The 17,500-nt window shown below is 49.7% G+C and overlaps 1 protein-coding gene, 1 long non-coding RNA gene and 2 other non-coding genes across 7 annotated transcripts in view; 3 read left to right on the top strand and 1 right to left on the bottom strand.

Moving 5' to 3' along the window:
• The first annotated feature begins 535 nt into the window (after window positions 1-535).
• Window positions 536-1,942, top strand: LOC148383734 (uncharacterized). Of its 2 annotated transcripts, XR_015853352.1 has the most exons (4): window positions 593-674; window positions 940-1,012; window positions 1,206-1,311; window positions 1,503-1,942. It is a non-coding gene; the product is annotated as an uncharacterized LOC148383734 (long non-coding RNA). The 2 variants fall into 2 exon arrangements; XR_015853353.1 differs by lacking the exon at window positions 940-1,012 and having other exon boundaries at window positions 536-674.
• On the top strand, window positions 1,046-1,136 carry LOC148383736 (small nucleolar RNA SNORD88). The gene has a single exon (XR_015853860.1). It is a non-coding gene; the product is annotated as a small nucleolar RNA SNORD88 (small nucleolar RNA).
• On the top strand, window positions 1,348-1,436 carry LOC148383735 (small nucleolar RNA SNORD88). The gene has a single exon (XR_015853861.1). It is a non-coding gene; the product is annotated as a small nucleolar RNA SNORD88 (small nucleolar RNA).
• A 1,093-nt stretch (window positions 1,943-3,035) lies between the features above and the next one.
• shank1 (SH3 and multiple ankyrin repeat domains 1) overlaps window positions 3,036-17,500 on the bottom strand; it is a 26,369-nt gene continuing 11,904 nt past the window's right edge. For 2 of the 3 annotated variants that reach the window (XM_088357847.1, XM_088357849.1), the window contains 19 exons: window positions 17,364-17,441; window positions 17,219-17,285; window positions 16,955-17,124; window positions 16,749-16,873; window positions 16,487-16,650; window positions 16,291-16,404; window positions 16,130-16,205; window positions 12,338-12,420; window positions 12,139-12,263; window positions 11,902-12,037; window positions 11,741-11,821; window positions 11,493-11,501; window positions 11,248-11,274; window positions 11,111-11,167; window positions 10,821-10,936; window positions 10,535-10,652; window positions 6,587-9,989; window positions 5,391-6,269; window positions 3,036-5,040 (listed from right to left, as the gene is read on the bottom strand). In XM_088357847.1, the coding sequence (XP_088213973.1) occupies window positions 4,962-5,040; window positions 5,391-6,269; window positions 6,587-9,989; window positions 10,535-10,652; window positions 10,821-10,936; window positions 11,111-11,167; window positions 11,248-11,274; window positions 11,493-11,501; window positions 11,741-11,821; window positions 11,902-12,037; window positions 12,139-12,263; window positions 12,338-12,420; window positions 16,130-16,205; window positions 16,291-16,404; window positions 16,487-16,650; window positions 16,749-16,873; window positions 16,955-17,124; window positions 17,219-17,285; window positions 17,364-17,441 (5,907 nt within the window). In that variant the 3' untranslated portion in view covers window positions 3,036-4,961. The remainder of the gene's footprint in view (window positions 5,041-5,390; window positions 6,270-6,586; window positions 9,990-10,534; window positions 10,653-10,820; window positions 10,937-11,110; window positions 11,168-11,247; window positions 11,275-11,492; window positions 11,502-11,740; window positions 11,822-11,901; window positions 12,038-12,138; window positions 12,264-12,337; window positions 12,421-16,129; window positions 16,206-16,290; window positions 16,405-16,486; window positions 16,651-16,748; window positions 16,874-16,954; window positions 17,125-17,218; window positions 17,286-17,363; window positions 17,442-17,500) is intronic. The other variant, XM_088357848.1, reaches the window with a different exon arrangement.

The following is a 17,500-nucleotide window of genomic DNA, read 5'->3' as shown; positions in this document are numbered from 1 at the left end:
GTAAGAGGCTGATAGTTCCTGGAACTCATGTTTGTGTCTGGTATTACCTCATGTTATGTAGCTCTCGTGCAGTCTGACCGTGTTCCAACTTGCCTTGTAGTAAGCCGGCTGATGCAGCTGTTGCGCTGTAATGCCGCCGGCTGGAAGCAACAGTCAACAGACGCTAATGCAGCCGTTAGTCATCCTGCCATCAAAAGCGTACAACAAGACAGGACACACTGGGATGTCCTATGGTTAGCATGTTAGCAGACATGAAGACAGGAGACGCCGCCTTTCAAGTGGACTGTTAAATGGGAAAGTTGATTATTGCATCAAACATAATGCAGAATGAAAAAGAACCGCGCCGGCTGGCAGTACTTGAAACATAATCTTTATATTAATTATATTAATTACTCGTGTTGTCAGTTAATCAAAACCAAGTTGCCACTATTCATTAATATTGTAATAATAGTAGTGAGCGTCTCATGTCATCAGCTAATCGACGAGGCAGTGCTGAAATGAACTGGCAAATTAGTGAAATGGGGTTTTGTTCAACCGCTTTGTAGTTGCAGTATGCCTTCCGTCCACGCGATGGCAGTGCAAAAGAAGAATGTGACCGGAAGCCAGTAAACGAGCATAAAACCGAGTTGCCGAAGATGATGCGTCCATTTTCATTCGACTCTCGGACGTACGAGGTAGTACTCATTTTTTAATCTCAAATTTTAAATTGAACTGTCTGATATATTTTATGCATGGCTGCAGTGATTTTACGCGTCGTTTTAAATTTTAAGTGCCATTTTTTCCTGCACTACTTTCACGCTCTGTACTACCATTTCAGCCAAATTACAATTACACTTGCGTTACTACTATTTTACAGCTAAAGCACTCCAATGCCCGTCGTGGATTAATCGGCGAGGAAATGTTAAATTGGCGCATTTGTTCAATTTAGTCTCGTTCTAGTAGGCCTCCTGGACACGTGGTTAGCCTTCCAGATGCCTAAGTAGCTACGAGCTAACTCAACTGTTCCTCAAATGTCAGTAGTTTTCTTTGATTTTGCACATTAAAAATGCTCCTGGGATGACATGCACTGGGCTCTGAGACCACATGGAGATTCTGTGCAACTTTGGCCCTGACAAGCCAGAGTTTCTGAGGAGATTAATTGGCAAAAGTTATCAATTTTATGACCACAACCTCATTTTGACTTCTGTTCTTTCTTGTCTTTGTAGATCACCACTTGAGATCCTTATGGCATCATCCATGTGTGGACCCACCAGGGTTGGGCATCTCGGTGGCCTCTCAGGGCTTCCCAAAGGTGGTCGTCAAGAAATGGAGGTGATATAAAATAATGATTTTTGTTTTTTTAATACATTACTTCTGTGATGGATTGCACTGGGCTCAGAAATTTCCTGTTGATTAAAGTGCTGCTCTGCTCTTGACATGGCAGAGTCTGAGGATACGTGAAATTATTATTTTTTTATTTTACGTGGGTGATCTCCCTGAAAGATATTTCATTTTTTTCCCAGGTTCACAGGTGATTGGTCAGACTAAGAATGATTTTGGAACATTCTTGTGGACCAGAACCTGCCCACTGGAGTGCACACGCCACAGCCCCCCTACTGCGGTGCACACGTCCCGCCCCCCCTACTGCAGATGCAGGTCTGGTGGTCGGACAAGTTGCTAGTGGTCAGGCCCACGTGATGGGTACTACATGGGCCGGGTGCTGGACATTGCGAGGATAAGATGGCGGATGCAAGCAGCAGAAATGATTGGCCAACACCTTCCCACTAGTGGAAATGGACGCAGTCCCCCTCATCTTGTGTAAAATGGGCATGATTTTATTGTAGTTAATTTTTTTTAATTAATTCAATTATTTTAATGTTAGTTTTGACATTTAAGTTATTTAATTAAATGTTGTTTTATACTTCCTGTTTAAGTTGGGAATAAAATTAATTCACTGTCTAAATGGAATCTCCTTTCCTTTTCTCTGCACATAAATTCATTTACATATGTCCCAAATCAGGGGTGTTAAACTTATTTTTCTCGCGGGCCACATCATAGTCATGGTTTCCTTCAAAGAGCCATTGAAATTGCCAACCCAAATGTCTGAATGTCTCAAATTATATATATATATATATATATAGTGTACGGTACTCAACAAACTAGTGAATGACTAGCTGAATGACTAGTTTTCAAAACAGACTAAGAAAAACTGTTAACATATTTTAAAAATATGAGTGGTAATAAAAGTTTCCAGCAATAGAGCTATTTTTTAAAAGTGAAATCAATTAGTAATTTTAATATTGACATGAATTTGATGCACAATTTGTCTTCGCGGGCCACGTAAAATGGTGTGGCGGGCCGTATCTGGCCCCCGGGCCTTGAGTTTGACACGTCCTAAATGAACTGTGAAGCAGAAAAAAATGAAAATTAAGCAAATGCTATAATTGTTAGTTAACATTTTGAATCTTTTCAATTCAACTATTTTAGAATCTTATTGTAAATGCATTTTTGGGGAGGGGTTTCAAGTGAAGCATTTGCTCTAGTACTATTTCAAATTAAGATTTGCCTCCATACACATTTGAAAATAATTTTGATGGGGCACGCGAGGCAATAAAAGGAAGTACTTGAGGCCATAATTCAGTCCCATATTCTTAAACCCTGTTTGGCTTAAAATGTAACGCAGAAGTTCACAGCAAAAACGTGCCAGTGTATGAATGAATGATAGGTCTTAATTTGTATTTGAAAGTCAATTGGTCATTAATACAACAGGTGAGACTTTAAATATTAAGCCTCCCATTTTTGTTGACATCTAAAATGGTCAAGACTCAATGTGACCCTGCTGTGTTTTTAAACAAGAGAAACCTGCAAATGCAAATTTAGAACAATTAACAGTGTAATAATAATAATAATACACTTCATGAAGATTAACTTTCTTTTCCAAGCACTCACCATTGATAGTTCCCTAAATATACATTTTTAAAAAATTCAATTTATACGTAGGTAATAGTGTGCACGTGCATGAAAAATTGCTTTCATGACTGAAATCCAAGCCCATGTATTAAAACCTTTTCATCTTTATTATATTCCTAACAATTTGTCTCTTAAAACACTTTATATTCATATATTTATAGGAATGTGTATATGCATGTCACATATACATACTATACGTATATATACATACTATACGTATATATATATATATATTTATATATATTTATATGTATATTATGATATATATATATATATATATATATATATATATATTTATATGTAGTAAATTACCTTTCCACAGTTCATAATCTCTCTTTTTTTCTTTTTAAAGATCTCTTAACAGAACAAAGCAAAATAAATGTTGCTTTCTATGCAGTTGAGCCAAATGTTTACAAACGGAGTCTTGGTGATTTGTCAGCGGAAGAACGTCCGAAGCGAGTATAATGTTCCCGCAACTCTTCTCCACTGACGGAAGCAGGGTGTTTTTGCTCCAAAACATGCTGACCAACAAAAAATAAAATACGGGGGCTCAACTTGGATAGAAAGCAGAGGCGTTAATGATAATCCTTTAAAAAAACAAAACAAATAATATATGTTTTCATTTGGAAGACAAGAGATTCTGTATAGAGCTTAAAACCACATTAGTTTCACGCGTCCTTATTGTTATTCGCAAACATCCCTCGGTGACCAATCACAGCAAACTACGCCAATATCACCGCAAAACGTAAAATTTAACACGGATGCAAAAGAGTGCGAGATAGAGAGAGCCCTTTTTTTTTTTAAACGTTTAACTCCATTTCAACTTGCGCTATGTCATTAGAATTTCAACGTCTCAGCGCTTTACTTCCAAAATAGGATTCAAGCGTGAAAGTGGGAGAGGAACAAACAAAAAAGAACTTTGAAATGTGCTTGAATGCAAAAATACTTTGTCTGGTACTCAAAGCGTACGTGGGAATAACAGTAAGGACGACAACGGCGAAATAAAATCTCCCCGCTAACGACGTCCGTCGGCCGGCCTGGTAAAAACCTGTACGAAGAATCAGAGTAGTAAAAGGAGTCCTCTTGGATGGGAAGAAAGAGAGGAACATGGCAGTTTGTATCCAGGAAGTTGTTTTGCCTCACAGAAAGTCCTCAATCTTCTCTATTTATTATCCAAATACTTATGATATAGCTCTATATATATATACTCTATATACCTGTATGTGTCCCATAAAGTTTTTTTTTCTGTGTTTGCATTTAAATCTGTTTATATGTGTAAACCGTTTGGGTTTAGTTAGGTATCCTACTAGTGCCCTGAATGGTCTGTGCAGTAGTACCCTATTTGCACCCTCTAATAGTGCAATTCAGCACACTAGTAAAACAATAACGGTGCAAAAGTAGAATGGCTGTCTTCAGAATGACATTTTTCTATCTCTGCCTTCCAGTATTGTGTGACATATCTTTGCACTGGTAGAACGCTAGTGACCTTGTACTTGTTCTACTCGTGCGCAAAAAATGTCACAGGAGTAGAAGTCACGAGTGGAAGACATCACTAGTTAAACAATTGTTCTGCTAGTGTGCTGAATTGTCTTGATAGCGAGGACCATTGCACTAGTATGATATGGACTCAACACTCAAAGGGCTTTCCTTAGTGTGTGCAACATTTTTGATATTGTGGGTCTGGGCACTTGTTTATGCTACAACAACGTAATACAGTGACCATCAGTCTGTACATTTGTCATTAAAAGTGACGTCGGATCACAGCGCTGAGGTAAGCCTGGATATATTCTCCAGCGTCAACCAAAAAGCTTTTCCAGCTCCCGATTTGGAATTCCTACCGTTGCATTGGTCAGTCCTGGTATTGTGATGTCCTTTCGAGATGAGCGGGTCGCATATGGGGAGGGGAGCCCTTGGTTAGTCCCGACATATCCCGATGATTCCATTTTGGGACACCACATGATCATTTTTGGGGCAATCCACCAACTTCTTTGAATACCTCCTCTACGGCCACCTCAACTGTGACTCCCATCATCCATTCTTCCCTCATCCCGAGGAGAAAGGACTGACATGGGGAACTGGCTGCTGGAAAGCCTGGAGTACACAGACAGACACGCACACACGCACACGCACACACGCACACGCACACGCACACGCACACGCACACGCACACGCACACACACACACACACACACACACACACACACACACACACACACACAAAAGTCTGACTTTGTCGCTTTGTTTAGCACAGACAAATTTGATCACAAGAATTGGAATGTGATAAGCGTGCATGCCTCACAGCCAGAGCATCTGGGTTTGAATCTCTGCTACTCCCACATGCCAAAAAACATGCTAAGGTAGACCAGTTACCAATACACTAAATATTGTCTGAAAGAACATAAGGACGCAAACTGACAATACCATAGATACTATTGTCATACCTGTCGATCACCGATCTCAGGGCCCGTTCAATGTTCATACGATGGCCCACGCGGGTAACGCCCAAATCCAGGTAGTCGTCCTTGGTGAGCGAGGGCAGGTGGGTGCCGTCGATCTCATTGTCCAGGAAGCGCTCACGGTGCTCGGCCAGATTCAGGTAGCCCAGCCAGTCGGCCACGTCGTACTTGGTCCAGTAGGGCAGCGGCTTGGAGGCGAAGGGCTTGGTCGGGGACGGGGGAGGCAGGTGGGGGTAGCTCAGACAGGTGGGTGGGTGCAGGGGAGGAGAGGATGTCCCAGACAGGAAGTGAGTGGGAGAAAGAGAGCGGGAAACAACCAAGGTGGAATTTGGAGGAGGAGGGGCCCCGGAAGGTGCAAAAAGGGGTGGTGAGGGAGAGAAGTAGGGGTCTCCGAGAGTGTTGCCGGGCGAGGGTGGGGTGATTGAGCCCCGTAGATCATACATGGCACTGTACAGGGGAGAAGTCGGGAGCAGAGGGAGGGACGAGGGACGGGGCGGCCCCAATTTGGGCCTCTCTGATGGGGAGATTAGAGGACTGGGTGCCCGCCTGCGCTGGAGCATGTGAGGGTCCTTGCGGGACTCACGGTTTGGGATGAACTGAAACTCAAGTGCTTTGGTCCGGTAGACGGGTCTGTGCTTGGGGGAAGTCGGATAAGGGGAATATGACGTCGGGGACAGCGGGGAATGTGAGCGGGGAGGCTGCGAGGGGGCGGGGGGCTGAGGGGATGGCGACCGCCCCCAGTCGGGGTACTGGGAGGTGGGGGTCGGGGACGGGCAAAGGGAAGGTTGCGATAAAGAGATTGGCGACGGTGACTGCGAGCGAGCCGACGGAGGACTCAGAGCTGAGACCGAATCTTCTGAGAATCTGAGGAAGAAAAACAGAAAGTCAAGTCAAGAGGTTTGGACTGAGTTTTTGAAGGGAGTAAGGCACCTACTGTGCATGAAAGTCAAACTGCATAAGTCTCAAGTTTTAACTTTTAACCTTCAAGCAAATCACAGGTTACTTTGGAAATCTTGTGAGTCAAGTCAAGTCCCTGCTAAATTCAAGTTTGACCTGCTATGCTACCAATGAGCAAATAACATACTGTAGCTTCCCGTTATTTGTGTGTTTTATAACGACGTGAGGTGTCATCATTGTTCTGTGTTTTACTTTTAAGTTGAAAACCTTGAAGGCCTGTGTACCTGTGTCTGCTCAGGGGTCTCTGGTTGCTCCAATTGTCCTTAGTTCTCTGCTGCAGTTTGCTGTTCAGCTCATTGATCATGTTTGGCTTCATACTCGAGGCCGGAGGGTAAATCTTCTTCCCCTCCAAGAGTGCCCCGAACTGCCCCCCGGTCTCACCGCCCATCTGTCCTTCACCCCAGAGAGGCTTCATTTCGGGAGTGCGCGGGCATTCAAAGTAAGGTGAGCTGGGACGCCCTAAGTTCTGCATGTCCCTCATGGCGTAGCCGTCCTGGCCGCTTTCATCTTCCGTCGTGGGGCCCTCCTCACCCTCCTGCTCTTCCCGTTCATGTTCGTCTCTTCGCCTTCGGGAGTGGAAGGATGCAGGGGCGGTGCTGGTCTGTCTGTGGAGCTCACCCCCTCGACTTCCCTCTCTGAACCGGCTGCTTTTCGGGTAGGTTGACGCTGCTGCTGTGGCATTCTGCATCTCAAAAGTTTGGCCATCCAAGTAGCTCATGTATGAGTCGAGAAAATCTCCACGTTCCCCCGATTCTGCTGTCCCGCCTGATAACCGACTGCCCACCCTTTCCCCTCGCTCCAACCTGTCAGCCCGAACGTTAGCCAGGATGCTGTCCAAGTGGTGGTCGCTACTACTGCGGCTGTCCAACTCTTCTATCCCAGAGTCGACCACTGTTTCCTGGGATTCTCCCTTTTTGGCGGCAGGGGGCGGACGGTGGCGCTCCCCTGTCCTGTGGTGAGTGCTCTGAATGGGGGTGGTGTATGTGGCATGCGTTCGCTCATGGTAGAGCTGTGTGGAGGTGCTTGTTGTGGTGGCAGCAGCAGCAGCAGTTGTGGTGGCACAGCTTGTGGTCGTAGCAAATGAAGTGGTGCCCCGCAGAGAGGCGGAGGTGGCAGCTGTGGAGGAAAGGGCTGGGGGACCCCGGTAGGCGGGGGGCGGCGTTACGGTGAGTGGGGGAGTGGGCGAGGAGCGCCCCGGAGCATGGGTGCTGTTGTATAGGTGGTGAGGATGGGACACGGATAAGGGTCTGTGATAGGCGCCTGGGGGCGGGGGTGGCGAAACGGCGGGCGGAGGTGGCGGTCCGCTGGTTGACGTGGGCTGCAGGATCGAAGGCGAGTGGCGAGGTGGTGGGTTGGGCGATGTCTGAGAGGGGGAGTGAGCCGATTGGGTCAGATTAGCTACCTCGCTATCATAAGACGTGAGGCTAGAGGCGGTGGAGTCACCCGCCTGGGGCGACGGCAGGGGCGTGTGAGTGGGAAACGCACTTCCAAATAGTTCTTTTTGGACAGGTGGAGGTGGTGGTGGTGGTGGGGGAGGTGGAGGAGGCGGTGCCTTCTGTTGGCTTATGTTGGGGAGAAGCCGGCGTTGCGAGTATCCCCTATCGAAGCTGTTGGCAAACTCTAATGGCGGTGGGAGGGGGTCTGCGTAGACAAATTCATCATCCGCATCCACCGATGGGGCGGGCGGCGGAAGAACCATGAGGGCAGATCCGGTGTTCCCAGAAGAACCGGTCGTCTGCGGAGTACTGGTTGGTAAAGTGGAGGTCGTGGTGCGGGACAAGATGTAAGCGTCGGCTTGACTCTCCATCCTGAGGAATGAGGGCCGCCGAGGCTGCTGGGATGCCTGCTCATTAGCGGCCTGTTCCGCCCTCCTCATGTAGACTTCCTGCTCTTTCTCCCGCTGTTGTTCCCGAGAGGCCTCCCTCTCTCGCTCCCTCGACCGCTCCCGCTCTCTCTCCTTGAAGCTGGGCTGATACCCTTGGGACTGGTATGGGTGTGTGTGGACCGTTTTGTCCTCCGAGAAGCGAACTCTGAGCCCCTCGCGAGTGCCGCCCGCTTCCCGTTCTCTTTCAACACCTCCGCCCCCCTCCTCGGCCCACACGCCCCCTCTGAGGATTCTCGGTGAGGGTGGACGTCCAACGGAAGGGGTGGTGGCAGCCAGCGAAGAGGAAGTAACCAAGTAGGAGCTGGAGGACTGGGCGGAGGACGAGACCGGCTGCGAGGTGACAGTAGACGAAGGGAAGACTACGCTGGACATCTGGCGGATGAAGGGGCGCTCCGGGCCCCTTCTCAACCGACTGTCGTCTCGTAGGGCGCGCTCTCTGGCTGCCAGGGCGAGCCCGAGAGGCGACGTGGGATCCAGAGCTTTTCCTGTCAGCGGGTGAATGAAAGTGGAAGACGGGGTGGGCTGTCTGCCTGCAGCGGTGTACAGGTCGGCAGGAACAGACTTGGGCTGATAGTCCAGGGCGGGCGAAGAGTATTCCGGTAGTCCAAAGGCTGGAGGCATGCTGCGGGTGTGGTGGATGAAGGTGTCCCCAGAGAACATGCCCTCGTCAATGGACTTTGAAGGCCGAAGCTTGGAGTTTGAACTTTCAGTTTGTGTGTTGAGCTGCTGCTGCGACAGGTGAGCCCGCGTTAGTCCTCCCCTGCTGTCACTACCCAGACCCATGTCTTCGTCTGCGGACATGAATAGGGAGGCGCTCTTCCTGCGGGCTTCGTGAAAGCGTTCACGGTCCCGACGAGCCGCACCAACGACGGCTGCCCCAAACTGGCTGGTAAAGTCCAGCCCATCCTGGGCTCGCATGGACGGCGGCGATGGCGGTGGTGGCGCTGGAATGGAGGGCGGCGCAGGGGGCTGTGAGGCAGGGGTACGAGAAGGATGAGCTTTGGATTCATCCGCCTCCCCAGGAGCGGGTGTGTCGGCCTCCACGCTGCTGCCCTGGCTGCTACGCCCGCTGCTGCTGGTGGACGGGGCCTTGACGATGATAGTAGGGATGGGGATGGAGCTCTTTTCCACTTTGCCAGCGAGTGTGCCCTGGGCTGCTCGCAGGTCCTCCACCTTGGATTGTTTCACCAGGGGACCCTTGCCTCTCCGAGCGCCACCTTTAGGACCCCCTGCTCCTGTTGCGCTACGCTCTAGCCGTTGCGGTTGACCCGTCTGCTGTTGCTGCGGCATGACAGTCGCAATGCTGGATGGGGGGATGGCGCTGCTGTAGCCCCTCCGAAGACCAGCCGCTTTGACGCCGCCACCACCACCGAGAGGCTCTCCCGTATTGGCAACCTTACGTGTAGCAGTCCTGCTTTGGGCAGTGTGTGTGCCCACATGGGAATAGAAAGTTGAGTAGTCCACTGCTGTGCCCCCTGTCCTCTCCCTGCCCAGTTGGGTTAAGTGTACTGCCTGCGAATAGGGCTGGTAGTACGAGGAAGCCACCATGGACTGCGACACGGAGACTGAGGGCTGCTGGGAGGCCTTGGCTCTCCAACCAAAGGGCGGCGCGGAGGAATAGGGAGGGTCCGGTGGTGCAGTGGTTGGGGGTGGCGGGATTTCATCCGGGCCAGGCACTGACAGACTTCGGGCAAACTTCATAGCCGGGGGATGCAGGAACTGCTTCTCCTCCTCAGGCACTCCTGGAAGCACAAAGGAGGACACAACCAAAAGTTTAATTTGACTGGTGACAAGAAAGCACAGGAAAGCTGAGGATGTCTGTCTCTAGCTACCTGCCCGTCTACCCGCCGCCAAGTCTGTCCTCAAGCCAGTTAGTTAACGAGTCACCGGTAGAGGGAGAAATGTAGCAAAAATAAAAAGACTGAATGTGAAAGTTTGTGACTTCTTTAGTGGAAATAAATCATTGAACAAGTGACCACATACCTATCTTGAAATTGTAATGTTACTCATTCTAATGACTAATTTATATTTGCAAGAATAAATTACACCCGGCAACTCAACAACATTTGTTGTTATTGCTCAAGTGAGAGTAGGCACACCTTCATAATCACAATTAGAATGTTTACAGCACAGGCACATGAGAGCGACACAACAGTGGCCTCCCACACACACACACGGAAGGGCCACGGACACACAGACCAGCACAGCGCAGCGGGTCTGGAGGACAGACAGATAGGCGGACGCACTGAAGGACGGACGGACGGGTAGAAGAAACAAACCACCTCACCAATGGATTTCTGCCGCAGCATACCATGCGGGGGGCCGTGAGGCGAGGCGTAGTGGCCCCGCTCGTAGGCCAGGACCAGGCCGGATGATGCGGGGCTGGCCTGGTCCGCGAAGTTTGGCTGAAACAGCAGACAGTCATTTCATTACACAAACTAGCGTATGTAGCTTAAACACACAGGGTCAAACGCAGGTTTTGAAAATGACAGGTACCTTGATTGAAGAACAAAAAAGTGAAATCTAAAGCAGTGTTGGACCGGTACCAAAGAAGGAAGGACACACACACGCACCTCGTTGCTATAGAAAGTCCGCCCTCTGTCCCGTTTGGGCCCCTGTCCCCGCGTCCCCGCAGCCTCGTTGGTGCTGATTGTCTGCTGAGCCGCTGCAAGAATTTCATCTAATTTATCTGAGAGTAAGAGCGGGGAAAGAGGAGGGAAAGAAAGGAAGGATGGAAGAGGAGGCAACACACACCATAATGAAACAGGAAAAAAGGGGACAACAGCCACACAAAATGGCAAAACGGGGAAAAAGGACGGGACGAGGAAGGTGGAAGAAGATGGCCATGACGAGGCGTCCTTACTCAGAGCCATCTGATAGACGGTCCGCTTCTTCTCAGTCACTTGGGACGATTCCAGTTCTGAAAGGAGTAAAAAGGCGAGCAGTGAGCGCACACAAGCGTAGGATGAAAGCAACCAAAGAGTGGATGGGAGAGATTACCTGACTTTTTTTTCCACGGGGTGGCAGCTGCGAGGAGGACAAAAAGGACACTCGTCTTTGGCGGGAGCATGACAGCATTGTTATGCAGAATACTAATAACGTTCCCTGCAGCGGGACATGCACTTGGGTGCAAAGATATCTTGCACATGACAACTAAAGTTATCCCGAGACACTTTTCAGTTTGCATGCAAAACTTCAAAAGAAATAAAATCACAAAGTCAGAACAATCAAATAAAAACTTGCACCTCTTTCCACTTTCCGATGGCACCGTGAGGGTACATAAAAAGAAGAAGAAATTGTCAAACTTCTTTAGTTCGTTTGAAAACTGTTACGCAATAAATATTACTGCCCCATGTAGGACTGGAAGGGCAAAACATCTACAACATTCTTGCTTTTGAAATTTTCAATATTTTGACTTTAATTTGAGCCCAGAATTTTTTTTATGATGCAGAATGTAGCACAACATGACAAAGTAAAAGTAGCCTAGCCTCACCCATCTCCTCCAGTTCGGACGTCATGGACTTGGATCGCAGAGCGATGGCGGGTGTGCTCAGCCTCTTGCTTTGCTGCGGGACTGCAAGGCAAGCACGCCGGCGGCCACAAGAGGTCACTCACGAGGCTCCTGTCATCTCGCACTCACCTTCCCTTCCTTACTTTTCTTGCGGGCGCCCTCCTCCATGTCGGGGTTGCGGGTCACCATGACCACCTTGACCATCAGGCTGTTGCCGCCCTGCCGGATCATGTTGACCACCTGCCGGTGACCCACCTTCACCACGTTCTGACCATTGACCTGCAACACAAGAACATTCCTATAACGCTCCTGTATGGATGACTTGAAAAGCCCTGGTCTGAATTAAAAAAAACAGAAAAAAGGCGAGACGAGGAGGTTACCTCGATGAGGAAGTCGCCCATTCTAAGGCCGGCCCGCCAGGCGACACCGCCCTCATCCACTGACTCCAGGTACTGCAGGGCGGGGAAGGCGGGCGTCGGGGTGAACTCCTCGATGGGGGTCTGAGCTGGAAGATGACAAGAAATCAACGCGGTCCCGCTTGTTGACGTCGCCTCGCGCTCCTCTCTCTCTCTCTCTCACCTTTGGCACCTCTCAGCACAAAGCCGAAGCCCTCGCTGTCTTTCTTCTGCAGAAGCACCGTCTTCTCCTTGATGATGTAGTCGCTGGCAGGTGAGATGTTTAGTTGCAATGGAAGCTACAACTTTTGGGGTCACAATAGCAAGTAAACAGAAAGGGGCCAGAACGAGACTTCAAACGGCTCAGTTGCTGGACTCACAGCACTACAGTGAGCTGGTAAAAAGCTGGTAAAAAAATCTCGTCAAAGCATCTGATGAGACCCTTTGATGGTGCTGTCATCTTTGGGCTCGCAAAAATGGGCTTTTTATGTCACCCCCAAAAAAAACCCTGAAATCACGAGTAACCAGGGAGCGAAATGCTGCCTTGTCAAACACGTTTGAAGGCTTTGCTTTCTTTTATCAGCGCGGTTGAGTTACACAAAGTCTACTCTCTGCGGATTTTCATCCGGTTTGCTGCTTTCTTTTTTCCAAGAAACACCTCAAAGCAGGAGTTATTATTACACACCAGCACTAACTTTTCATACACATTATCCAGAAGCAAAGGAAATTGATGCCGAGTGACTGTACAAACCTCAGAAGTCAAAATATCAATTTTAAGATAAGATGACCTCCCAAAATGTGACTTTTTACGTTCAAGCTTACAAAATCGCTGGATTGAAGCCGACGGAAACGGGCACAAACGGAAGGCGGAGCGCCGACAGATCGCTGTTGACCGCATCGCTGACAACAACGCCACCGCACACAACATGCCATCAATCCACACACCGCCAGAGCGCACGTGCTGCTCACACACACGTTCGCTCTGTGAAACGCGAGCACGCGAGCCCCCCCCACACACACACACGCAAGCAAAACACATGCGGGCGCCGCAACATCTGTCAAGTCGTTCCAATCGATCCTGCCTGCCATAACGCCGAGGCATACGACTCCCGCCTCCGGCTACCACGGCGACGGAAGGATGGGGAGGAGGCGGCTGCAGGTGGTGCTCGCAAAGAAAAAAAAAAAGGAAAATGCTGGCCAGATACCTGTAAATGAACCAGATGCTCCGATTCATCGGGCCCAGCATCGGCCAGGAGGAGGAGAGGGAGAGGGAGCGGGAGAGATCCTCCTCGCCGCATGCCCCCGCCGCCATTTCCTCCCCTCCCTCTCCTTCTCGACAGTGGCGAGAGGCGAACGGCAAGGAGGAGGAGGAGGAGGAGGAAAGGAGGAAGAAGAGGAGGAGGAGGAGGAGGACGGGAGTGGGAGAGGGCCGCACTCCCCCAGCCCCTTCATGCTTAAAAAGACGGGAGGCGAGCGGGAGCTGCGTTAGATGCGACAGGGATGGAGGGAGGCAGCGGAAGGAAGGACGGGGAGGGAGATGTTTGGAGAGAGCTGAGTGGCTTTCTTCAAGGAAAGGGGCGGGGCCTACTGGCAAACGCGCACATGCATCCAAAATCACTTCTCTCATCAAGTCCCATTCATAAAATACTTTGCACCACACAGGCCAAGTGAGTGACAGCTGTCAGTCATCAATGATGCAACACCACCAAATCCGGAGACGTGACTGGCTCAAAGACAGTGAGGTCAGTTCACTGGCCGTATTGTGGCCCATACCACATTTACAACGAGGTTTTCATACAAAACACACACACATACACACACACATACACACACGCACGCACACACACGTGCTTGGCCAGTTTCCTTCCAAGCGTCAAGGACTCTGCGGTATGACAATTAGACTATGAAGTCATATCAAAGCTCCATCTGCACACGTCTCTTCATCCCTCTCAGCACGACGACGGAAATCTTTGAAGGCTAATTTGGAACGAATCCGGCACTCAGGATAAATTGGGATGCAGCACCAATATTGGAGCCTTGTGCTACCGGCCAACCTCCGTTTTTAGTGCGAAAGGCATCTTGTCGCTTCATTAGCATCTTTTGAAGCATTTGAGAAAAAAATCCAATGCATTTCAGTGGGCTTTGATTGTGCGTAGATTTTCACGATTTGCTGGCTAGGCCAACCCCCGCCTGCCCCCTGCAAATGAGTGGAGCTCCACTCTTCCATTCATTTTTTTCATATTTTCGCACGCAAGTCAAAACCAAAAAGTGTCCGACCTCGGTGGCGATGACAAGAGGGTCAATCGTGAGATTGGTTCACTCGGCGGTTGTTGAGCACTGAAACACGCCCAGTGGTCTGTGGGGCACGTTGGGCAAGTGCCCGGCTCGCCAGATGGCCTCCCCCCTCACCCCGCCCTCACCCCGCCCTTGGGCCTCACACAGCTGTCCGTCCAGATCGTCTTCAAGCGCTAGAAAGCAAAGTCGTAAAGGCCGACGGCTGTTTGGCGCGAGCCGACCAACTGGAGACAACCTTCCTCGTCGGAGGCTGCAAATTCCCAGTTTTGTCCAAACATTAGCACTTAAGATCACCTTTTGAAAACAAAAACATGAGTGCGTGACTTTCTCCAAAACATGCAAACAAACATGGTGGCCGGCGATTCTGTTTGGCGATGAGGAGCGAGCCCTTATACGCATGAAGACATGCCGTCTGTTCATCTCCTCCGCATGACATCATTGGAGGCCCGGCGGCAGGTCAGACGAGGACGCATCAGCGCTTCGGCTGCTTTACGACATTTGCTCGTTGGGGGTTGGCACGAAGGACTCTTCGGGGAACGGTCAACAACAATACACATTGAATTGCTCATTTGCAGCTCACTGGTGATTATTAACTGGGAATATATTTGGATCTTGGATGTAGGATTTTGATTTTCTGAGCCCGATGCCGACTCCGATATTTGCCAGAATACAATGCAGATAACCTATTTTGAAAAATAGGCTTTGTTGGTTTCTATCCATTCCCAACAATAAAAGCCTGAACCGCAGGCCAAAGACGTGACTGTTGTACAATACGTCCTGTCTGTCAGTATCGGTTTAACTTCACATGAGAGAAAAACTGGGGAAAAAAATGAATCAGACTATTCTTTCCTAGTGGGCTTCGTGGTACATTTACATTGAAAAAAACAACTATCCCCTTGGTTGCCCTTCAGCGTGTGGCCTCCAGATGGAGACACCACAGGGGAGACAGAGCGACTGATGGCTGGACAATTAAAAAGTGAATGTGAGGGGGGCAGGGGGGGTTGCTCGGCTAAATTAAAAAACAACGGCGGGATGCTGCGACGGTCACGGATGACAGGAGCGTCACTGGGGGATTTGACCCGTGTGGCGTGCCCGACTAAAAGCCACCGCTTGAATTAGCCACCGTGACGAAAAGCATTTTAAAATCCATAAAATATGATGTCGCCAGAGACGAACACGCTTGACCAGAGAAGAGGAAGAGTCACAGATTGAAAGAAGAGTTGGAGATCATAAATAGAGATTTCTGCTAACATATGACAGGATTGCAGGCTGGCACATTTTACATCTTGCCCTCCAGTCAAAGTATCAATAAAAAAATGCTACAATATTCGCAGTAGCTTAGCATCAGTTAGCGTCTAATGGGTCATTTTAGGGGACAATTAAGCAGCACCTGAAGTATTCCACTTCAAAATGAGTGTGCAGATGTATGAGTCACCTAAAATGAAGTGAACAGCTGGTATGCTGTAACCCCCCCGCCCCCTCACACACAACCCCCGCCCCATCACACTGGTCCTCCTCCAGGGAAACTGTGTCTCGCGGTCACAACACATCGCAGTCACAACAAAGACAGAGGCAGAGTGACTCAGCATGTGCTACGTCCAAACACACTAACACGCACGCTCGACGAGAAAGCGTAGCCGTGAATGAAACTGTAGGTGGCACAGTGGAGACGTTTTCTTACCTGGGAGCGTCAAAGCTGTCGTAGGAGCCCACCGTGTAGTGACGGAACAAACGCTTGGCGCGCTCCCCGCGGCTCTCTGGAATCACAATCATTAAAAATCAGGCTTCTGGACTTTACATGTGAAGCTATAGAAAATGATTCAAACAAAAAAAAAAACTGACCAGATTTGCCTTCTTGACTTCGGAGCAAGACTTCCTCCACACAGTCGGAGGGGAACCAGCCGGTGCGACCGCGGACCGTCCCCTCCCAGTAGCCTCCTTCGCCCACGCTCAACACTAGCCAACACACACAAGAGCCGCAATCACACACACACACACGCACAATCTCAGTGCCGACGGGTCGGGCCTCTTTGCTCACCTTTGACCCTGTCACCCTTGCCAAAGCTGATTTCCCGCTCGCCCTGGGCCGAGTGCGCCCGCGTGGCCACAAAGACGCGTCCTGGCACAGCGCTGTATAAGCGCCGACGCTGGCCCGCCGTCTGCGTGCTGGCTGTGCCGGTGGCGGCCAGGGCAGTGGCGGGCCTGACGGAATTTGATACACAATGCAAAGTGGGCTGACTCGTGACAGACCTCGGAGGTTACGATTGAAATGAAATGAAAAGCAGTGGTTCTCCGCTCACGCTTGTTTGCGACTCTGCTGCCGGCTACGGTCGTCCTTGTCCCCCATCCTGCCTCGGGACGGAGACCGCGTCCTGGCCCCGCGGGGACTGCTGGAGCTGCGAATGGTTCCTGTGTGTTTGAATCCCTAAAAAGGGAAGATGGCAATCAGTCTCTTGGGACATCTTGCATTTGAGGTCCGAGGAGCAAAACGTTTTTGCATCGGTACCTGCACAGAGACGATGTTGGTGCTCAGCGAGTTGGGCACGGCCATCCACTCGGGCAAGTTCATGCTGTTGTCACTGTTGGCGCGCAGGAACGGGTGAGGGTGAGGCAGCGTCAGGGTGTGTGTGCTCTCGCGCCTCTGGGGGGCGTACTTTGGAGACTCCACGAAGGGAACTGGTGGGTGAGGGTTAGTGGGAGGTTAAGGCAGTCGGCCTTCAGTGGGAAGGTTGAGGTGGTTTTCTGCTCAAGAGCACATTCCAGGACTGACCTACATCGGCGTCCCGGTGGTTTTTGATGATCTCCCCCAACTCGAAATGACCCGACATGACGGCCACCTGATTGATGACATCACAAGTCTTACGCAGGCAAGCAAGCAAGTTGTTTCTCTCACAACATTTGTTGCCAAGTATGACCTGGAAGGGTGTTTGGCCGCTGTTGTTCTTGGTCTCTTTGTTGGCTCCTCGGTACAGCAGAATTCGTGCACAGCTTTCCTAAAAAAGATAACAAATAAATGAACACCCATTTGTATCAGCTGTTGTGTTTAAGACAT

This window comes from Syngnathus floridae, chromosome 17 (genome assembly GCF_059516105.1).
Source record: "Syngnathus floridae isolate MCC-2025c chromosome 17, RoL_Sflo_1.0, whole genome shotgun sequence".
Classification (NCBI taxonomy): domain Eukaryota; kingdom Metazoa; phylum Chordata; class Actinopteri; order Syngnathiformes; family Syngnathidae; genus Syngnathus; species Syngnathus floridae.
The sequence above is the reverse complement of the archived record's forward strand: the minus strand, read 5'-3'. Positions and strand labels throughout refer to the sequence as shown.